Source organism: Lepisosteus platostomus, chromosome 21, assembly GCF_059453375.1.
Source record: "Lepisosteus platostomus isolate fLepPlt1 chromosome 21, fLepPlt1.hap1, whole genome shotgun sequence".
NCBI lineage: Eukaryota > Metazoa > Chordata > Actinopteri > Semionotiformes > Lepisosteidae > Lepisosteus > Lepisosteus platostomus.
In genome coordinates, this window is record NC_142631.1 from 13,833,800 (window position 1) to 13,856,468 (window position 22,669).

The 22,669-nt window shown below is 38.9% G+C and overlaps 1 protein-coding gene across 1 annotated transcript in view; it reads right to left on the bottom strand.

Annotated features, from left to right (window-relative positions):
• The window catches only part of LOC148644055 (pappalysin-1-like), a 212,110-nt gene that overhangs the window by 175,630 nt on the left and 13,811 nt on the right, over positions 1-22,669 (bottom strand). The window contains exons 2-3 of the mRNA XM_088614558.1: positions 17,443-18,511; positions 2-147 (exon numbers count right to left, since the gene is read on the bottom strand). Of these exons, the coding sequence (XP_088470684.1) occupies positions 2-147; positions 17,443-18,511 (1,215 nt within the window). The remainder of the gene's footprint in view (position 1; positions 148-17,442; positions 18,512-22,669) is intronic.

Consider the following 22,669-nt stretch of genomic DNA (forward strand, 5'->3'; position numbering starts at 1 on the left):
CCTAAATGTGTTAACGCCTCTTTATCCCAAGGCCAAGTGGCAACTCCAGCCAGATCTTCATCAGAGGAGTTGGCAAAGAAGATATTCAGATGGGTGGAGCCATCCAGATTTAATATTTCTTTTAGCTCCTTCACATCCAAGTAGGCCCTAGAGTAGAGACAAAATCCATTACATGGGCAGCATGCACATACCATAATGGGTCAGTCTAGGGCAACTGTGTCATTATACAATGTAAATGGTTCCTGCCCAGTGCTATATTTGCAATAGACAAAAAAACAGTTTCCCTCTCTCCCCCTTCTAATGCAGAGTTTACATATCCCCAGGGAGGAAATCAGTAGTCTTGGCACATTCTGTCCACATGCTAAACTACTCAATTAAACCTCTACACATGAAAGTGAAACATTTTCATAATGAATTAGATGCAAATGTTCAGTCTCCAGCAAGGAGCCTGACCACATTGGCAGTGTGTTTTACAACAGCCACAGGGCAGTGGGGCACATGGCCTCACGCTATTTACCCTGACTGGAAAGTCACCCATAAAATTCTGGACAGGGCAAATTCTGTAGAGCATATGGAAACTGTTTCACAACTCCTCTCCCAAAGTCCTAAAGGCACAGAAAGTTGGTACTATATGAATGTTGGCATTATGAGGCCCAAATTAAGTTCTTGAATTTACGTTACGATCAACAACTCTTAATTTATAGGACTGGTGTAAGGAAAATCCAAACATTGCCTCCTTTTTTACAATGAGCTACAAGAGCTATCATACTAATGGCATGCAGCTTACTGTTTAAAGTGGATCTGTAGGCAGGATTTAATCGCAATCAACAAAATTGCTTTTATCAGTCTCTGCATTGCAGTAGTAAACAATCATGGTAGATTCATTTCACTGGTTGTAATTCACGTTTTTTTTCCCCACACTCACCTAGAGTTTACGTTTTTGCTGCACCAATTTTATGACTGAGAGATACTGCTGGTGTAACACTGCTCGCAATATAGAGCTACAACTGCAGTTTATTAAGAACAAAATGGAAACTAGCATGACGGCATACTGAATATAATAGGAAGATGAATGGCATCATCATCTCATAATCAGAAACACGCAGAAGACAACGTTCAAAGCATATTGCTCCAGGGCACAATTTTCTCCACTTTTTTACTCCCTAGAAAGTAGTGACAGACAGTTATTGCAATTGCTTTCCACGTTTATATTGTCGCCAGCTTGATTGCCATCTTCATATTAAAATTAAGATCAAATTTATATATCGGTAGAAAAAAAAATGAATTATGTGCCTTTCACTTCAAACGTCAAATTCACACAGGTTTCTTTCAAATTAAATAATTAAATAAAAACGTTCTTTCTAAGAGAGGCTGGAAGAGATGCGTGAGCATTTTCCAGACACAGGGTAATCTTCCTTTTTACCAACCAGTTCATAAAGTTTCATTCACACTTTATTGCAGTCTGTTTCACTTTCAGGGAAAGCATTTTGGAATGAATAACTTGATCTTAATCAAAATCTGTCACCTTTCTCTGCGACTTCTTTTCCCTCTTGTTTACACGCTACAGCTGTGAAATTGTCACTCATCCTTTGTGAAACAGTGCTGACGTAATGGCCCGTGACCGAGGAGAACAGAGTAAGCATGGTCCTGCACCAGTGCTAAGGTCACAGTTATACAGGAAGACTTACTGCAGATGAAATTTGAGTTGCCTTCTGAAGTAAAGACTTGTTTGTGGAAGGTCATTGCCCTTATCTGGCTAGGAATGTTGTGTGTCATCAAGTACAGTACCTTCAAACTGCTGCCTTCTAGTATGCTAATTATTCCAATTCAAAGATTCAGTTCCATATTAAACAATTTTGTCTTTGGTATGCCACATAACCCAGACATTGTCTAAGGACTACCCTTTTACCTTCACAGAACATTCATCATACAGTAGTTCAGAAGAAATCTTTCTCCTTGGCCACATGCTGCTCTGAAAATGCTCGTCTGAAGCATTTTGCCGTCCAGAAAATATAACTACTGTTAAAGAATACTCTTTCCGCCAAAAAACCAAATTTCACTGTAACATTCCTAAATCAGAGCTTTCCGTTTTGGTACGACTGAAGTAGAGACAAAATCTTTGGACAAAATGAATGTGCATTTTAATGCCCTATTTCATAATTTACTATCTTTAAAATGGATCAAAACATCTGTTTGTGTTACGAAACTCATACTAAGGCAGTTGCATAGTTCAGATCAAGGGCTCTTGAGTCATCCTGAGCTATTTTATTATGAATTTGTAACAACAGCAGGTGCATCTCTCCTTTTATAAAATCAGACGGTGCTACAGATATGACTGTTGGAAATTATGTATGATTTATAGTTATAAATTGTTTTTTCTTCATTTTTTACAGTGCCAGCTCCGAGGTTGACTGCTTTACTCTTTAGCAGAACAGCATAAAGTATAAATATAAAAAGGGTAACAAATAGCAAAAGAAGAGAAAAAGATACCCTTATGATATTGGCTTTTTAATATAAATAACTTCAAAACATTTGTCTACTTACAGTATCATTACACCAAAACCGTCTGAACTGTCCTGCTATAGGAAAATGCTTTTATGCCATTCTTTTCCATGAAACAATACTGTAAGTAGACCACAGAGTTGTAAGACTAATAAAGTACATACAGTATGTCTGCTGTAGAATAAAGAGGAGGTACAGTACTTGTTTACACCAAGGGTTGTAATTAAAGAATTTACTCAGTTTTTTCTCCAGATTTATGGAGAGGAATCTCTTGGTACCTTCAAGAAACAGGTCCTTGGATCAATATCCTACTAGCAATCACATTAAGAAGATGGTAAAAACATCCTTCTTAGATTTGTAACCTGTAGTCTTATTCTATACCTCTCCTGGCAAAGATGAAACTCATATGCTTATATTTATTTCTCAGGTGCCACACTGAAACCACAAGACCACACTTGTATGGTACATGCCAGGTATTAAGATCTTGCTTGAAAACCAGCTTCACAATCGACACCATAACATCCGCATCCAGAATTCAATGCTGGTATTGTGCGACCATTGTTCAAATCAGCAGAAGATGCATATTAAAAGGACTCCTGGGTTGGTAAGTTGTATACTATCTTTACATTGCTTTTCTTGAAACAGCAGAAATTTATTATTCAATTATTGATCAAAAGCTGGACTTCCAGTGAGTTCTCTGTGGATAGTGCATTAAGAACCCATGTTCTTAAAATGTGTAATATTTAATGGATGGCTTGTTCTGACCTGGTTTTTCCCATTAATACAGCATTCAAGCCACTCTCAAGTTCCCACTGGAGGAAAGGGACACAACAGTGGTGCTATCTGAATCATCCACAGATAAAGTAATAATAAATGTACAGAAGACACTTAGGGTGATTACATGGGAATGTATTAAACAGGATTCAATCCTCACCAAAAGAATAAAATGGAAACGTCATGGAAGTGCTGAGCTTCCTAGAATTCAGGTTTGAGGCTTTAATTTGTGCTGCCTGCACTCCAGGCCAAAGGTCTGTGGTCACCTCCTCAGAAGACTATAAAGTGCAGTAGAAGTGCAATTCTTCACAAGAAGATAGGCTGACTTGCAGTACCTCAAGTGTTTATTGTACAAATATTAACATGAGTTGCAAACACAGCCTGTTGCGTTTAGATATTGTTGTAGAGATATGTTTATCATAATAGGGCAAAGGCAGGAGTTTTTCTACAAAAATATCAAATTAGGGGTTTAGCCCTTAAGAGGTAATAGACAAAGAACATGAACTGAGAGTTAAAATGTTACTTTAATCTTTGCATTGGAGAGCTGTTTGAGAATGTAATTAACACTGTACAACCTTGAAATTAATAATTACCTCTTGCTATTGCACAACACTAGGGTATGGGAGGAACTGTATGATGATACGTCTTTAGATAGTCTGTAGTCTAGCTTTGACTTTATATGTGCAAAAGCCAGAATCAGACATCTCTTTAATTCCACCACCCTCTGTGCTCTATAAGTAAAAGTTAATTAATATTAAATCCCATTGTTCCTAGTGACTGCATGCTCCTAAAACACTCCATAAAACTTAAAGGTGCTCCTTTTGAGATTTATGGATGGCAAGCTTTAAGGTTACTTATTTAGATGTTGTCTCATTACAATAGCTTTTTGTTCATGCCTCTTGTGCTCAGAACCCCTGGGAGGACAACTTCAACCCAATTAGCTTCCCTTCACAGCCCTCCCCCCCCCGTTTTTAACCCCTTCTCCTCTTAAAAGTTGCTCAAACAAAAAATAAAGACACACCACCATCCCCCCCTTCTTTTCCTTTGAAAAAAACATCTGTTGGCCAGGCAGCTGTCCAGAGTGTGGAATCCAAACACACCAGCACTGCTATAGTACCTAAAGTAAATGGCATGGGATTACCAGTATTTCCTACTGCTCTTTTGTGTTTTCTTTCTTCTTCTTTTTTTCAGCATGGAATAAACCTTTTACTTGTTCCTTTACATTAAATAATGTTTCTCTTTTAGAACTTCTCTAAACCAGGGTTTGCTAGCTTTGGGCTTTGAGACCTAATCTGATGGTTTTCATTCCAGTTGATTTATTTACTGTTATTTACTTAAACCTTAATTGAACTAATTGCCTACCTAATTAGATATTTGTCATAATTTTCAGATGCCTAAAATTTAAAAGTTCTAGAGTCCCTTGTAAAGGCTAGTAATAAACCTAAAAGGTCTCGCAATAATATGGAGAACTGACATTTTTATTGTTTAAATATATCAATAAAATAGTTCTAATTAAATGCGTAGTTCAATAAAAGGTTCAATTAAGTACTGTACAGTTCAGCTGAACTGAGGACTATTAGACTGCATGATTCACAGAAACAGCAGCAAGACATTCTGTAACAAAGTGATAGCAAATATGTGCTATGGAGAGTAGAAAGATGGTCTTATGCAAACAAATGACCCAGAATACGTTATTTCACATTTCATGTCCAATGTGCTTTGACTGCTTATGTACAGTTGTATCAATTAGTAAGCCAGTACAGATGGTCATTTCTCTCTCTCTATATATATACACTATACTGTATATCATATATCAGGGTTAGGAACCAGAAGGTTGAGACTTACTGTATGATGAAAAGCCATACTGTATATAGGAGACTTTTCCTCGATAAGAACAACTTAAATATACAGTAAGGTACTGGGGACTGTAAGACCATTAACTTTGTGACTTCAAGTGGGGGAGTTTCCCCATAAAAATGAATGGAACTGATTGGGGTGGGGGCATACGTTAGACTTCAATTGTAGCTATCCAAGGATAGTACTCTACATACTGTATACACAAACATTAAGCAATTTTAACTCTAACCTATCACTCACATATATCTTGATATTCCAAATAATAATATTTTTTACACTAATACAGCGCTTTTCTGGAAACTCAACTCAAAGCGCTTTACAGGTAATGGGGATCCCCTCCACCACCAATGTGCAGCATCCACCTGGAAGATGCGACGGCCGCCATAGTGCGCCAAATAATTTTAACATAATAAGTGACATTTTAAACAAATACTTGACTGTTAATGCTACAGCGCCGCTGGCCTTCAGGGCTTGAACTATGCTTAGAGCTCATCTTTGCAAGGATGTAAAGGTAAAATCTGATGAGAGTCATCACTGCTCATGTTCCCCACCAGCTACAACGAGTGCAAGAAAGAGGACTCTTTCTAGACAAAAGCCACCGAGCCAAAAAAAAATGTATTCAAATGCAAGGAATTTATAGGTCGCATAACAATATCTTGATGACGTTAGTGTGAAGAAAAGTATCTTGGTCAGACATATAACGAGGGATCATTTTGTTTTATCCACACATTTGATCCAAAACTGTTTTAAATATTATTTTCTCCTTTAGTTCAATATTGACAATGACATTGCTATAAAAGGAAACAGATACATCTACTGGGATAGTATCACTAGGACCCCTACATTTACAACCGAGAAAAAAAAAATCCAGTCTGATATTGATCTTGGCCAAGAACTTTGAGACCATACCCATCCCGAAACCCACTGTGCTAGAGACTGAGAGCTCTGTGAAATGTTTTGTTAAAAAGATTGAAACCGCTTTAAGCTGTGGGATCTTTGTGATGGTATTAAGACAATGATGGCATTTTCACTAGAACGTTTCAAGCAAGAGCTCATTAAACGAGGGAGGTATTATTGAGACACAGAGGAGGTCATCCTATGGAAACTGTGAAGCTCAGTCTGAAGCCAAGCCTATGAAGAACAGATGATAAAAGGTTCCCCTCCTAATAATTTCAGGAATTTCATTATTTCCTATGAAAATATTTGGCAGTGCAAAAGGGGAAAAAGGGTCAGAGGGTTTAATGGAAAGATGAATAAGTCAGCTATGGACCAGGCAGAAAGCTGCTGTTTTCAAACAGGATCTGGTTTAATAAGAAGCAGCATAACTGTAGGTCAAAGCCACCTAATCTGAGTTCAATTAAGCCTGATCCAGTGGCTCAGTTGCAAAAACAGACCAGACGTCAACTGTGGACACAAATCTAGAATGAAAACAGACGACGTTATATATTATATGTTTTGCATCAATATTTTTGTGTGTAGTTATCCAGATAACAAAATGACATTAAGGACTGATTACTTATGTTGCTAATCCTTAAACTGTTGAGTGCCTATTGTAAAAAAAATGCAGTAAATATGTTTTGCTTTATGTATCATTATTTTTGTTAGATCTTGAGTTGCAAGTTTTTGTTTTGTTTTTCCTCTTTTATACTAATCAATTTTGAATTGTGAATAACTTGCCAAGCCAAACTCCCTCTCTCAAGACAATGACAACATGCTTCGGCAAGACACGCGTTTCCTTGACAGTGGAAGAGCGCAAACAGCAGTTTAGACTGGTAGCAGTTCTCACTGAGCTCGTCTTGCTTGCAGGCAGTGAAACCACGGCACAGCCACACTATTCCCTGAGAGGTCTCAAGACCTATACTAGAACCTGCAATCCCATAGTCCACATAGAAGCTTTTACGAGGAGAACCACTCAGGAGCCTCTGTAATGTCTCAATTCATAACAGTTCTACTATTTCCACGAGCACCAAGAACTTCATTTAATCATCATAAATGCACACATCACTGGCAATTTGTTTCATGTGGGTGAGCACGGAGTGGTCTAATTGGCCTGTTGATGCATTTATATTTAGTGCATATTAGTACACTGCACTGCTGTGTGGGAAGCGCTGTGCAGCATGTTGGCACGGCTATGCTCTTTCATTAAGAGAGACCCCTGTAATGCTGTGGCCACAGTGGTTATTCTCTGATTCTGTCACCGTCTCTGTGAGAACTGTTATTCTCTAGCCATTATTCGCTGGAATCCCACTACTGCGTCTCTTCTCTGAACGAGCCCCTGGAAAAAGTTGTAGCTATTGCCCTGATAGTACTCTAGTGATTGAGAAAAAGAGGTTACTGTCAAATTTGATTTACCCTTTTTTCCTAATTCCCTCTCTCTCAGAATAATAGAGATACGCTCCCAGAGGATTACAAATATCTTGTCCTGCCTTTCTCTCATGCCATGATTAACTATAAATCCCCCCCTAAACATTTCCACTGGTGAGTCTGCTCAGTGAAGTGTACCCATATTGTACTTTGTAGCTTTTGCCTTTGCTTACAAATTATCCCCCTCTGACAGGCTCAGTGCAGAGAGAGTGCAGGAGCCTGACTTTACAGGATTGACATATTTAACAGATGTAATGGTGAAGCAAAACAAAAAAGCATCTTAACCTGTGAATCTAGGTATCAAATTTAATTAATGGCAGAGATTATTCCAATTTCTAGGCTTTTCTGCATGGACTGGAACAATTGTACAGTACCTTATCAAAGGCACAACAACACCATAGAACTATAGCAGGAACTTGAACCCACTCTTAATCTGCCAGTTAAGAGTCCAGAGACCTAACAACTGCCCACAACAGTTTAAAGTAATGTAGAAAGAAAAATATAGATTTTGCATTAAATCACTTACAAGGGACTTTTCAAAGAATGTTGCTGCAGAGTACAATTTCCTCTTATTTTTACCAAAATAATCAAATAAGTGTAAAGGTGGAAATCATGGAAAAGATCAAAGAGGTATAAGGGTATAATTTTCTCTGGAAAATTGGTTGAAGTCTGTTTAATCTAAAAAAAAAAGCAGAGGAACATTTTGAATAAATCAGACAAGCTACGATCATCCAGTGAGCTGTTGGCCTGATCACCTTTGAATTACATTTCTAACATTTTCTGAAAACCGCCAGAGCCAGAACATGATACTTCTATGATAAAGGCAAGATGGCACAGCAATGCCTGGTTTGGAATTATGGTTTGGAATTTCAATCCGTTCCTACTGTAACAGGCTTTGATGTGTTGTTATAACTTCACTTTCTGCACTCCAAGTGATTTTGTTTGCTGTCCTTCATGATTGAATGATTGAGAGCTGGCTCCCATTAACCTGGAGGTGAGTGATAAGGCCAACTCTCTGGCAGGTTGAAGAGGTGTTGCCTCCTCAATATCTGTGTATGAACTGAGCAATCTGGTCATGGTGAGCCCTCTTTAATGCTCCTTCTTTGCTGACTCAGAGTTACATCTTTGGACCTATACGAGCTGGGCTCTTTCTTCCTCCTCCATCTCCAAGGGCTACAATCTGCCGGGAGCTGACATCAATGTTGAATTTCTTCATGTTTGTTTTTACCATGTCATTGAAAGGCCTCTGGTTCAATTCCCTTGACCTTGCTAGGAGAAGAAGACCTTTTCTGGGAGATTGGAGTCAAGCATTCAGATAACATGATCAAACCAACACACTCATGGTAGATGATAGCTTCAATACTTGTGGTACCTACTTGTAAGAGAAAAATACTGTTGGTGTCTTTGTTCACCCACTTGATATGTTTAAATCTCTGCACACAGCATTGGCAATGAGTCTATAATCCTTTTAAGTGTGCTGTTAATGAAGACAGCACTGTAAACCATCAGTCTGATTTCAGTTTTAATGCTGCGAACCTCAAACACCTGCTTACTCAAGTGTCCATAAGGCTGCACTTGCAGATTTAAGGTAATGCTGGATTGTTTTTTATATCAAACTTTTTTGAAAGACTACACCCAAAGTACGGGAAGTGCTCTCTATTCTTCAAACAGTCTTTAGGAATCTAAACTGAGGGCACTGGGGTGTGTGCATTCGGAACTTGGTGATGGAGAATGGTGGTATTCTGAATGCTAAGCCTAGTCCCATTTTCTCATATGTCTGAAAATTATCTGAATATCCATTTATATCAAGGCACATTACTGCAGAATCATCGGCCAATACTGGATTTCAATGTCTGAACTTTGGCTGGTTTTAGTTTTGTATCAGAGTCATTGGTGATTAAATAAATTTAAATTAAAGGCTTTTTATTAACTGCAAATCTTTCTGAATTTAGCTATTAAAGATGGGAAAGCACAGCATGAAACTGACTATTTTCTGCTTGAGGGACAAAGTTTGAAAACAATTGACAAAGTAAGGTGGTGATAAATTGCAGTTAACAAATGCAAGTAAACCATTCACATAGTGTTGCAAGGTCATAATTCCTTTTTATCACAGTAACTACATAAAAGAGTTGCAAGAGTTTGGGAAAAAGTACATTTTGGTAGGTAGATTTCTTTGGCTTGACCTTTAGGCCTTTTCTTGTTATCATGTGATATTTTTAAAGCACGAGCATGTGGAGCCACAGGTAGCAGGTGTTTTTACAAGGCTGTCGAACTGTTGAAAGAGAGGTGCTAAAAGCAGGTTTGTACTGAAATCCTCCATTAGGTAAATCCATTAACATCGTCAAGTTTACGAGGTCAGAGTCTTAGAAGCAGGCTATGGGCTGTAAAGTACCCAACTGAAGAGCCCTTTATGAAAACACTAGTAAGGAAAGAGGAAGAGCTTGCATGGGATTTTGTGCAGAAGATATATTGACATGTCCTGGTGGAATAAGAATACAGGAAAAGAAGATTAAATGCACAGCATGGAACATAGAAAATAATATATATATATATTGCAATAGACTTATTGCAAGCTTTGGAGTCTTATGAACAGAATCTTACCACATTTGGAAAGTTATTTGTTTATAGCAACAGAAAAATTAAAGAGTCCCAATTTTAGATTTTTTTTTTCACTCTAAGGGACCAGTTGTAAGCCAGTAGTTACCGCAGATTCATAATCAACATCAGTTTTTGATGATGCGGTATTTGAAACTGAAAGTCTTTCATCTGTATCTTTCAATAATAAAAAAAATTCCAATATATTCCTTAACCAGAACAATGAACTCATGAAATCAGTCTCCTGGTATTCAGACAGGAATTATTAACAATGCATACACAGACTAGATTGTATCCATGTTACTTATACAAAAATTTAACTTTATCAAATGGTTTGAGATCAAAATTGCATCAGGTGTTTTTAAATATAGGAATACTGAACATTTTTACTGTATACCTGAATACAATAAATCCTGACATTCCTTAAATAAGAATAAAACATATATTGTGTTATATTCAAACCAAGACAACTCATTTAATTCTAAATGTTTCAGGAGAGATGCTCACAGCAAAAACCTACTGGCGAACAGCAAAGCATTCAAACTAAAGCAGGACCAAGAGAATGTGCGCAAAACAAACGTGCATGTACACAAGTTCTTAGCATTAAATCCAAACCACTGATAGAGATTAGAGACTATTTGAATATAACCAAAGCTCCAAGCCTGACAGATACTTTAGCTTGCTAAGTGGTAACAGGCTCTGGGCTAACAAAATAAACTCCCCTTTCTTATAAAGTCATTGTTCTCAATGCTGTAGCTTTTTGTTTGTGCAGGATTCCGCAATCAACAAGGAATGTAAAATAATGTTTGTTATGCAGCCTCCGGCAATGCACTCCAGACGTACCATAATCAAATGCAAGTAATCATACAGCTGGAGAGCTGATCTTCAGAACTGACACATATATTGGTTCGCTCAGTCATTCATTCACACACTCACATAAACCCATTCCTCATCTGTCAGGTTTGAAGTTTAAATATATAGCCTCACACCAGTGCCAATAATTAATTTCCAAATGTAATCTACCATGCCAGGTCTGCAATTAGAAATAGCCTGGAGCTGAAACTCAGAATGACAGACAGCAGTAACAATGGCTCCCAAATGACAACTGTGAATACTTGTAATCAGTGTTAAGTAGATGGGAGAGGAAGACATTTATGACTTTCTCTTGCCAGACTGAGAGCAATCAGAGGCCGAAGTCATGACCTTTTGGAAACTGCCCATTTTTGTAGGTGCTGTATTACGTAGTTGGCTGTCTATACCTTGCTTGTTAATCCTGTGGGATGCTTAAAAAAAACTTGGACCCATTTGGATCAATACACTTACTGTAGGAAAGTGAGAGTTGCCATTTGCCTTATGTACTCCCCTGCCATGGCACAGTGTTTCAGTGGTTAGCACTGCTGCCTTGCAGTGCCGGGACCCTATTCAATTCAATTCAATTCCAAAATGTAGAATGGAGGTGCTACCTGCATGGAGTTTGTATGCGTTTCTCGTGTATATCTGCTTTTCCTCCAGATGTTTCAGTTTCCCCACAGTCCAGAAACATACTGGTAGGTTAATTGGCTTCTCGGAAAATCAGCTCTGGTGTGAGTGCATCTGTGCATATTTGTGTCTGTATTTGTCTGCCCTGCGATGGACTGGCATCCCATCCAGTGTGTACCTTGCCTTACTCCTGTGCTTTCCGGAATGGGCTCTGGCTCGCTCCCCCATGACCCCAAATCATGAAATGTAATTGCCTGGGTTTCAGTTTACTTGGGTCACGTGTAAAATGGTGTTTTTGGTTGCAGTGTGCCCCCAAAAAATCATCCTAACACTAAATCTTCTGTATTATTTTTTCTACCACAGACCCTAGACCAAATGTCAGAAAGTGTCCCAGCAGGACTATAAGACATTCTCAGGTGCACATTGTCAACAGGCCTAACGATAACCGGTCTCCTTTTTGTATGCTCTTCACTAAACCTGAAGTGTAGCAAACTCTAAAAAGCAAGCTTAAATATTTCATTTTCAGTTGCTAGACTTTTTTTAAGGGGAAATTTTTATGAATAGTCTTCCCCTGTGTGCCATTAATGTTAAAACCCAGAAGAATAATTACCTTGATTATAGTGTACTTACTCCATGACCAAGCGTGGAATTCTTCCAATAATTTCAATCTGCATTATTATTATGATTATTGTATTTGAGCTAACTGCAGATAGCATTACTGTACAGTAAAAGATTTATATCTGCTGCCAATAATAATTTAAGAACAGATTTCTTTTGCATCTACATTTACTAATCACACACATTTCAAATTTCACATTTGTGCAGAAAGGAAAATATTATTCTTCGAAATACTAAGAACGACACAAGCAGCTATATGACATTTTAACAGAAATGCATACAAGTTGTCAGTAGAGAAATAAGTAGCAAATCACGATAACATATAAACCCATCATAAGAAAAGCTGTTACTGCTGTTCCTATCCTATTAGAAGGCTCACATTCCTCTATTGGTTTTCTGGTATCATATGGGTACATTCTTGCTACAGCCCTGCAGGGGGCACTATGTTGCTGCACTTTGCTTTTCTAAAGAAGAATTGTTTCCTCCTTGTTTTTGCTGAAACGGGAAACCTTTCATGAAGGTTCACCTGATTACACAAATCCATCGGAAGTAATTTCACAGTATTGTCAAAAACAGCAACGCTAACATGCACAGTAAGAGTCTGGTCACCATGTTTCCAAATACAACAGTAAGACAACAGAAGCAATAACATATCCCAAAGCACCACCCAGAGAAGTTATTATCCATCAATCTACTATATTTCCTTGAATAGCTAGAGAATCTCTGCAAAATAATGAAGTCTCCTCTCATGCGCTTGTCAGTATCATTTTACATGAAGCACAGCATGTATTGGAGAACAAAACTCAGCAATTTAAAGATCTGTCTTTCATTTAATTATGGATATCCTCTCCTTCGGTCTCCCCTTAGCCTACCCTTCCAAAGCACCTGCAGTTATACACTGCTTACTTACATACAGGGCTGGAGGCTGCAAAGGCATATTTTACAGCTAGCAAACATCTCGGCAGTGATCATCATTACAGACTTTCAACAGCTAAGAGCTCAATGTCAGTTTAACTGAATGATCATAGTGTTGCTACATTATTCATATTTTTTGTTTTTTAGACACAAACTACTTGAATACAATTACTTACTGTGGCTGTAGAATATGTCAAGACTTGCACTGTGGGTAAGTATAAACAGATGTCCAATGCTGGAAAGGACCAGTTTCTTTGCAAAGCTATCAATGATGTAATACAGAAATTAGTAGTTCACAATTTGCTAACCTTCCGCATGACCTCAAATCCACTCACACATTTTGTGGATGAGACCACAATCCCAGTCAGGGCAGGTGCAGTCCATTCCTGCTGTACAATCTCAACACAGTCCCAGCAAGGAGGTTAACTGAATGCTACTGCATGGGTCAGTCAAGGACAGACCACACACGCTCACAAAAATTTCCATACAATACATGACCATGTGATGTGTTGACCCTCTAGCCTCTACAAATGCATCTTTCATAAATACATTTTCTCTTTTTTTTATTGAACTTGTGCTGCAGAAAATGTGCCAATCTAGTGTTCAAATTGTACTGAACAGAGTATCACACTTCTGCCAGGCCTGGATAAGTGGATATAAACTCTACTGAGCTTGTTTGTGCTATCCTCTGTTACTTAATTCTAAAGTACAATTGTTAACCTTCATTCAGTGGGTTCCTCTTGCAAAAGACAGGAATAGGCAACACTTCTTTAGAACATGAGACTACAGCCACTTTCAGATATAGTGAAGTGGCTTCATTTCAGATCATTAACAGCCTGAGGGTATGTAGAAGAAATACATTTGTCCAGTTATAGAAAGCTTGTTAGATTTCAGCAGACACCAAGGGCAAAGGCTGGAAATGTCTAATGTAGGGCATATTAAGTCAACACATCACTGTCAGTCAAGCCAGACTTGACTGACAGTCTAATAGGAGACCAGAAAACAGAGAGCAAGTCTGTGGTGAAGAGAAATGTAAAACATCACTTGTACGGCCATTTTGACCAAAGTAACAGCATAAAAAACAAATTCACCTCAAATCAAATCTCAATAGTTTTTTTTTTTTTTAATTTTCCAACAGAACCTTGGTGGGTCTCCTTACTTCTATGCATTATCATTGCAATATTACCATCACAGAGTTCTGGTGCTTTTGAACAATGCTAGAATAATTATCTTTTATGACCTATTACAGGTTCCCTTTTTAACGTGGAATTAAAAATTCCTGAAAGAAGTGTTAAGCAGTTTTCTTTGAGGACCTGGATATAGCATGATCTATTTCCCTAGCTGGACTTTTCATGTTGCGTCATGAGAGGGAATTGTAAACACACAGAAAACCGACAGGAACTGATTTAATCTAAATACTGAAAAACAAACTGTGATTGTTAACAAAAGATGATTGAAAAGGTGTACATAGCATTTGTGAACCAATTAATTGTATCTTTTTATTCATTCATTCGTTTGAATAGATCTCTTCTGGCTGTTGTTATTAACCTACACTAGGTGTGTTTGTTCATTTTCTTATGGGCAATACATCGAAACCTACTGTAATGAAAGTTGGGTCACTAGAGCACACAAACAAAATTCTACACTCAAACTTTGATGGTGTGATGCATTGTTCCTGGATAGACACGTGCCCATCCCCCAGACTGGAATCCTGTTTAATCAAGTTTAGTGTCTTCTCATTTTATGGTCATTCGTACATAGTAAAGATAAAAAAAACAGTCCTTCCCTACATTTCTGCAGAAAGGATTCCTTTATTTCCAGCTGCTTGCTCCATGTTTGCCAATGATACAAGACATTCTTTTTCAATTTTTAAAGAGATGAGTATGCAGAAAAGACACAGGACAGAAGCAGAAAAGTGCATGGCACATTTTACTCCCCCAGAATATTTTTTGGATAGCTCCCTTTGTCAAAGCACTTTACAATGTGCTCACACTAAGCCATCACATTGCAAACCCTGTGCTGAACTTTAATTGCCTTCCTCAGCTGTCTGGGGGCTCCAGGTTTCCATTCTCACTCACTTTCTATCAATCCACTTTTATAAGCACGAAATAAATCTAAAAAAGGAAAAAATATTTAAGAAATTTGCAGGGAAAGATCTCTCTTTTTCCCCCCTTTCAGCTACCAAGAGAGTAGTTTGTTTCTGCTTTGGCGCTGTGGGTTTTGAATACGCTTGTACGATTGCCAGAGTGAAGCCTTCATCCAAAGGATGCAATCCAAAGGCATCAAACAAGAAATCACACAGGCTCAGAGGTGGAACTCAACTCTCGGTCAGTGCCAGATAACTGGATCTATTATAGGCTTAAAATCAAGAAGTATAGACTTGCTTAGCTTGTAAAACAGGATTTTACAGACAATATAGTCCTTAATCTTCACAAATAGCACTAAATAAAATGCATTTTGGAATATCATCAGTTAAAAATAATACCACACTTTTTACAATTCTACAATTCTATGTTAATGTTCTGATATCCTGATTCTAAACTGTTTTTCTTCTTTTGCACTTGAGTAAATCTAAACTGAACTTTGTAGACAGAGTCAGAAAGTGGAAATCAACTTTTAAATATACTGTAGAAAAGAGCAATTTAACATATTTATAGAAATACAAAATAAATTTTAAAATACTGGCTGATACTGTATTTCTTACATCATTCAAAGGACATTAGGATGCTTTTATCTTGAATTATGAATGACTACACTTGGGCCAAAATAAAAGACATTTTTAGTTTTTTGAAGTAGCAGGATGGATATTGATAAGAAATCTGAAGCTATTTATCAGTCTTTAAGGAAGGCATCAATGTGATTCTTCTAGCTCTTTCTGCTCAGTTGTAACCATGCAATTCTTGGTTCCATTCCTATAAAGTTTAATGTTCTGTCAGAAATTATTTGATAAAACTAACATGTTGAGGTATAGAAAGCTTATTGTTTTCAAAACAGCCACCAGTCCCTGTTGGACTATCTAACCAGTCCAATTTAATGATTAGTCAGGTGTATTAATCAATCAGAAAATCAAGTCAAACCTTGATCTTTATCAATGGGCAAACATACTAGAGCATCATGCACAGGATATTGTGCCAAGAAATGTTTGTGTAGAGAAAAAAAGTTTGGAGCTGCTGAGTGCTAGGTGATTTTTCAATGATCAGTATGTCATGCAAACAAAATCAATAACAGAATAAGCAATAACTAAATGAACCAACAGGAAAGTCTAAGAGTTACATCCCAAAGAAAACTGCAACAGTAATTTCTTGTAGAAGTACCGGTTGCAATCAAATCCTGGAGACATATGGGTGTTGCCAGAAATTATTCTATTTTTTTACACAGTTTATCAGGTGGTATTCCATAAGATAGTTTAATGGGATTTTTTTTGCAGAATACCATATAATCCTGGTTTCCCTTTCCCTTTTTTTCAGGCATGAGATGTTTTAACATTCGGGGTGATGCACAAAGATGAAGAAAAAAATCTTATCCTGGTTTTCTGGCCGGTCAAGTAGATGACAGAGATGATGTCCAGGAAAAACATTGGATGGAATGCCAGTCCATTGCAGGAATTACCCTAAGCAATACTGGTTCCCATTTATACAGTAGGGTGGACAGGAGCAATTGAGGTGAAGAATCTTATTCAGTGTACAGTAGAACAGCAAATCTGCAGCAGAGACTTAAACCCACATCCTTCCAGTTAGACCAGAGACCTACCCACTGTTCCACGCTTCCCTCATACAGTACCTTGACAGTACTTTGTATAAATTCACCACAAACTTTGTAATTTGTAGGGTTACCACTATCAGCACGCGTTTGGTCTGCTTGACTCTGCCTTACAGACCTTAATATTTCCAACACTTCTATAGTCTACCAGCATTTATTGAACCTAAAAAACACCTTACATACACCAACCCCTTACAAACCACATTCCATTCAATTACAATTGTACAATTAAAGTCAAGCAATTGTCATTGTCAGCCTTTAATGGTGCCCCTGGTTCAGAGAGCCATCCACCACATTCTGAAACTAGTGCATACTCTTTAGTAAATCCCTGTTAGGGTAATCCTCTGTAATTCACTTAATCTGCTCTGCTTAGTTTCAGGGCTTTTAAACTTGTAAATATAAGAATAATCAATTGTTTCAGCTCTACTGTTACAATAATTATTTCTAGTTTCTCGTCTTGCTACACCAATGCCATATTCCACATACAAAAAGTCTGGGTCTGGTCTGTAACCAGACAAATACAGACATCAACAAAAGTCAACACAATCAATACAAACAACTAAATCTTTGACAATTTACCTGAGTGGTGATGTAGGATCAAAGCATGTCTTGGTGACGTCCGTGATGTTGGGGTTGCAGCAATCTCCATTGTCGTAGTTATGACTGTCCACGTTGCACTCTGGATTGCAAACCCCATTTCCCTGCCTATGCTCTGGACAATGGGTCTTCTGCTTTTTGCAATCACCAGCATCAAGCCCAGTCAGGGTATGGTCGCATTCTGGGTCACATTCCTCATCGCCAACTTTGCTGATGTCGCAGTTGGCCAAAATGAGGCGATGCCTCAGGGAGGAGTTCCTGACATTGAGGACGGAGAGCTCCCAGCTGATATTGTACACGTTGAAGGCGTCATTCAGGCGCCGGTGCTGCAGACGGATCTGCTCTTCACTGACAGTGGGCTTTCTGTGTTCATCATCATAGACGTTCACCACACGGTAACGGACTACCTTCCTCTTCCGGAAGGTCCAGTATTTGTTGTAGCTGGTGATGACATCCACATTGTCGCAGACGGTCTGGCCACAGACAGGGGGCTCGAGGACAGTGTCCAGCATTCCTCCGCTGACTCGGCTCACTTCTGCCTGTGGGAAAGAGCCATCCTTGACAGTCAGCCACTTCCTCGATGCGTTCTCAAAGTTTTCGTGAATAACCAGGTGTGACAGGTCATCCAGTTGCTCTCGGCTATGACTCTTCATGTCATGCATAATCTCCTGCTGGGTGCGAGCCCTCTTCCACAAGATGAAGTGCTCCACGTAGCCCCGATAGTTATGGTTTAAGGCATTGCCCCCGATCATGAGCACTTTGCACTTCTTTGTCAGGGGGCTGAAGATTTCCCCAGACTGCTCACGACTCACAGCCACTTGGGCCCCATTGACAAAGAGCTTCATGTACAGGCCATTGAAAGTCACTGCAACGTGAGTCCACTGGTTTGGCATGTATCTCTGGTTAGAGGTTATGGAAGTCACCTTGTGGGCTCGATCTGTCTTCATAGAAAAGAAGAAACGTGGATCTCTGTTCCCCTGCTCTCTGATGGCTTTTATTCCAAGGAGCCATCCTCGGTCACTGGAGGCATAGAAGCATTTGTCGTATAGACCTGCATCCAAAATAAAACACAAGTGTTAGTGAACAAGACAGGAAAATTGCATTTTTGACGATTTTGTCAGCTTAACTGCTATCAAGCAAGTCTAGTCCCTTAGTAATTTCTCGGCACTGGGCTTCACTTCATCCAGGGTTCATGATTGTATCTGAAACTGCTATTCCCCTGTAAGGATCAATTCAGAAGTTATTATCCTTGCTGGCTTAGAGAACTACGTTGGAAAAGCTCATGGGGAGGGTAATTGAGCTGAGCATTTAAGTCTCCGATTTTCTTTTCTTGTGTTTGTGCTTCATTTAAAGATTATAGTAACTCACTTTCTAGCCAGATATGACCTGCTTCTTTTCCAATTTTTTTTACTAAAGCAGTCGTGTTAATATCATTTATATTTTTAAAATAATAAAGTCTGAAAATGCTTCTATGAGACTGCAGTGACACTCTTGCACAGATTTGATTCTTAGTTTTTTGTTTTCCTGTCTTCAGGAAGATTCCAACATCTTTTGGATAATATGGTGATGATTTTTGCAATAGTATCACCACAGTACTGGACCACTCTATCATGTTTGCCTTTCATTAAGGTCTGGATGTTAAACTCAGACTTTAAAAAGAAGTAACATGTTGTGCAGAACAAACTTTTTTTTAATTAACTATTTTAGACATTCTTTACATATAGCGGGTAAATACAATAATTGCCCACACAAATCATGTTTTTTCTGATAATGTGATGGCGCATACTACAAGTTTTGCTGTAGTACACAGTGTCTGATTGTAACAGCTACACATAATGTGTGACGTTCTTTAACAATGGATTGATTTTACCTATAAACCTTCTCACTAACTGATGGGTTCAGCATCAAACATAATCAAAGAATAACAACAAAAGACAAATGAATTTGAGTAACTATAAAAATCACATCATAACTTTAGCAATAGTTCATGCAATGTCTTTTTATGGAGACAACAAAACCCTTTTTATGACATATAATCTAAAATGTTTATGTTGTTTAGGCTTTCATTAATATATATTGCATATACAATATTTGTATTATATGTGCACCTCTGTTTCTCCAAAATATACCAAAAATATCTCCCCCAGAAGTAGAGTGTTATACAGTACGTACTTCATAGTCATATCGTGACAAATTATTCACCTTATATTTATTTCACTGTGCATTGAACTCTAAATAGATGCTTAACAACATCATCAAAGCTGTTGGACCCTTTAGGGAGGATTCTGACATAAATGTAATCAGTTATAATAACACAGATTGTAGCTTCACACCATTGGTGCAAAGACTTTCCAGTCTAAAAAATAATTTAAAAGTACATCAAGTGTACAACCAATAACAGCAGGCACTTCATTTCACATGTGGATAGAAAGCTATCAGGATGGAAACATTTTTGATCTCATGCAAACAAAATGGTCAAATCTGCCCTTGACGTAGTTATGTTAAATGTGAGGCCTCTTCTTCAGCACATTCACTAACAGGGATCTTCTCTCTGCCTTCAGAGAGCTACAGTGAGGCATCTGCTAACAATCAACCTCTAACAGTGTGGTCTTGTACCAACAGACCAAAGGTTACATGAACATTCAGTCTATTTTCTTGAAATGCACCTCACCAGTGGGGAACTTAAAAATCAGAAATGGTACTTTTCTGCAAAACTTATTTTGCTAGGGGCTCCGAAATCCCCTTTTCCTGTTTCGCTTGGAAAGCATATGTTAAGATCAGGAAGGTAATGTGTTTTTACTTCTGAAGGGATCTTTCTGGGTAATAACTGGACACAGAGAAAGAGTGAGAGCCTTCTACATTCTACCGCCCTCAGCATGACCAAGGAAACAAAATAAAACATCCAAGAGCTGAACCACACACTCTTATATAATACACAAATGTGTATAGTAAACACTTAAAAAAAACGAGTGCTGCACTGTGTTATCTTTAAAAGCATTGAGCAGCTTTCAAAAGGCCGTGTGGACTGAGTGGCTGGCCTGCAGTGGGCTGAACTCCATCAGCCTATGGAGGAGCACGCAAATAGAGAATGCATTCAGAGGTTTCCATGAAGTGAGATAGTAGAGTGATTTATAGCTGGTAAAGGGCAGGTGTCCAGGGGGGAAAGGGGTGTGTGTAGTTACAGTTGGTCTCATCAAGGGATAGACGCAGGCTGCTACTCCTTTCCGAAGTGCTGCGTTTGCACCCAAAATGCTGTGAACAATCAGACTTGCTCAATAGTGACAGAACTGCCCCCACTTTAAATTGAGCCTGTTTTTGAATGATATTTTACCCCTTGTGCTCTTGCCAGCATTTTTCATTGCTCTTTTTATACATTGCTTTCTATCACTCATACAATGCACAAATCATGAACTCCATGATCATGAGCCTGTGTCATGTTATTAGCTGACTGTGACTGGGATTCCCCAGCTCACGGCATATAACTGGCTGAGCGTTACTGAGTGTAGGGGGGGAGCAGTGTACAAAGGGATCTCTTGGCTATCAGTGACATGGCAACCCCTGCAGCTTCCTAGGCTTTGTTACCCTTCAGTGCTCCTTAATATGCTTCTCTTTCAATGCTGACCTCTGGCATGGAGCTGCAATGCCTGTTAAGTGCAAACGAATGAGTGGCTTAAAGGTGAGAGGGTTAAAGACATCTGCCTATACTTTCTCATGTACCCCTGTGTGAGGACGCAGGTTTCATAGCCGCTAGCTGAGATGGGAAAAACACAGTTGGCTCTTCCCAATCAGATGACTACAGCAAAACTTATCGGCAATTCTAAAACAACGAAAACGTTTAAAGTAAACAGATACGAAACAGTTTTAAAGTTCTGTTTAGCACTTTAGAAACTATTCTGCAACATTTTTTTTTACCACTGCAATGCTGGTAACCATTTATGCAGCTGTGTGGTTTAGAACGACTAAAGTAGAGTCAAGCACGCTGCTCAAGCACAGAGCAGCAGCGTCAGCAGTGCGGACAAACAACGGTACAGCTGACAACGGAGGGGTCAAGCCATCAGTTAAATCTGCAATCAAAGAATCTAAAACAACACACATTTCTTTCTGTTCTATAGCCATCACTGTGAGAAACACCACATGCTATTCCTTCCAGTTCATGGCATTAATTCCAGCACTCTCCTGGAAGGTAATATTAAAATGCGCCTACATCACAAAAACTTGCTTCTCTAACCCCCACATTCTATGGTGTGCACACAGCACAATCAGCTGTCCCAAGATGATCCATCAGGTGCTTCTCCAGCTGACCTCAACCCACTGAGGAGACCAGTGCTCATGAAATTGGGAATTGTCTTAGGTTAGAACCTAACTAAAGTCAGCAGCAGCATAGTCTGGATTTAGACCAGTAAACTCTAGACTTGGGTTGGTTGTGTTAGATGATGGCATTACCCATCAGTTCAATGCCAATTGACCCATTCCACGCACTCCTGTAGCAGTTTGCAGCACGTAAGGTTGTGACTAGAGAGAAGATGAGCATGTTGGAGAAGAGCATGCACAGCCCTTACTCAGTTTGCCCACTTATAAGGACAATAGCAATATCCCAATTTGATTCACAACTGAATCGTATCAAACACCTAGTCTTCCAATTACATCAATCGTTTTACTCTTCGCACAATCCATTCATCCATTTTCTATAACCACTTAATCGGATACAGTCATTGTTGGCCAGATACAGTCACTGTTAGCCTTTTTGGCAAGCAAAAAGCAGAAGGCAGGATAGACCCAGGCAGAACACACATGCAGGAGAAATTTAAAGATGGCAACTAACCTAGACAGCGTGGTTTTGCACTATGGGTATGTACATAGGTCCCCATGGGGGAATGGGGGGTAAGGGCTTGGTGAGGGACCATCCGACACTGGAGGTGGAGGTGATGTGGTCAGCATCATGCTCTGGCCGGCCTATTACCCCCCAGAAGGATTAACCCCCGGTACTCATTTGGAAAGCAGGCTGAATGGACATGGGAGCCATCTGGAAAGAATTAGAGCTCCATCGTTTGCCCCTACCTGGGATCGAACCCGGGACCTTCCAGTCAGGAGCTCTATGCCCTTGCCGTCTGAGCTACCAAAGCTCCTTTGCAATATGCGGAAACGTCAATATCTGGCAAATAACTATTAGGGCACAAGTAAATATGCAAGCTCCATATAGAACCTGCTC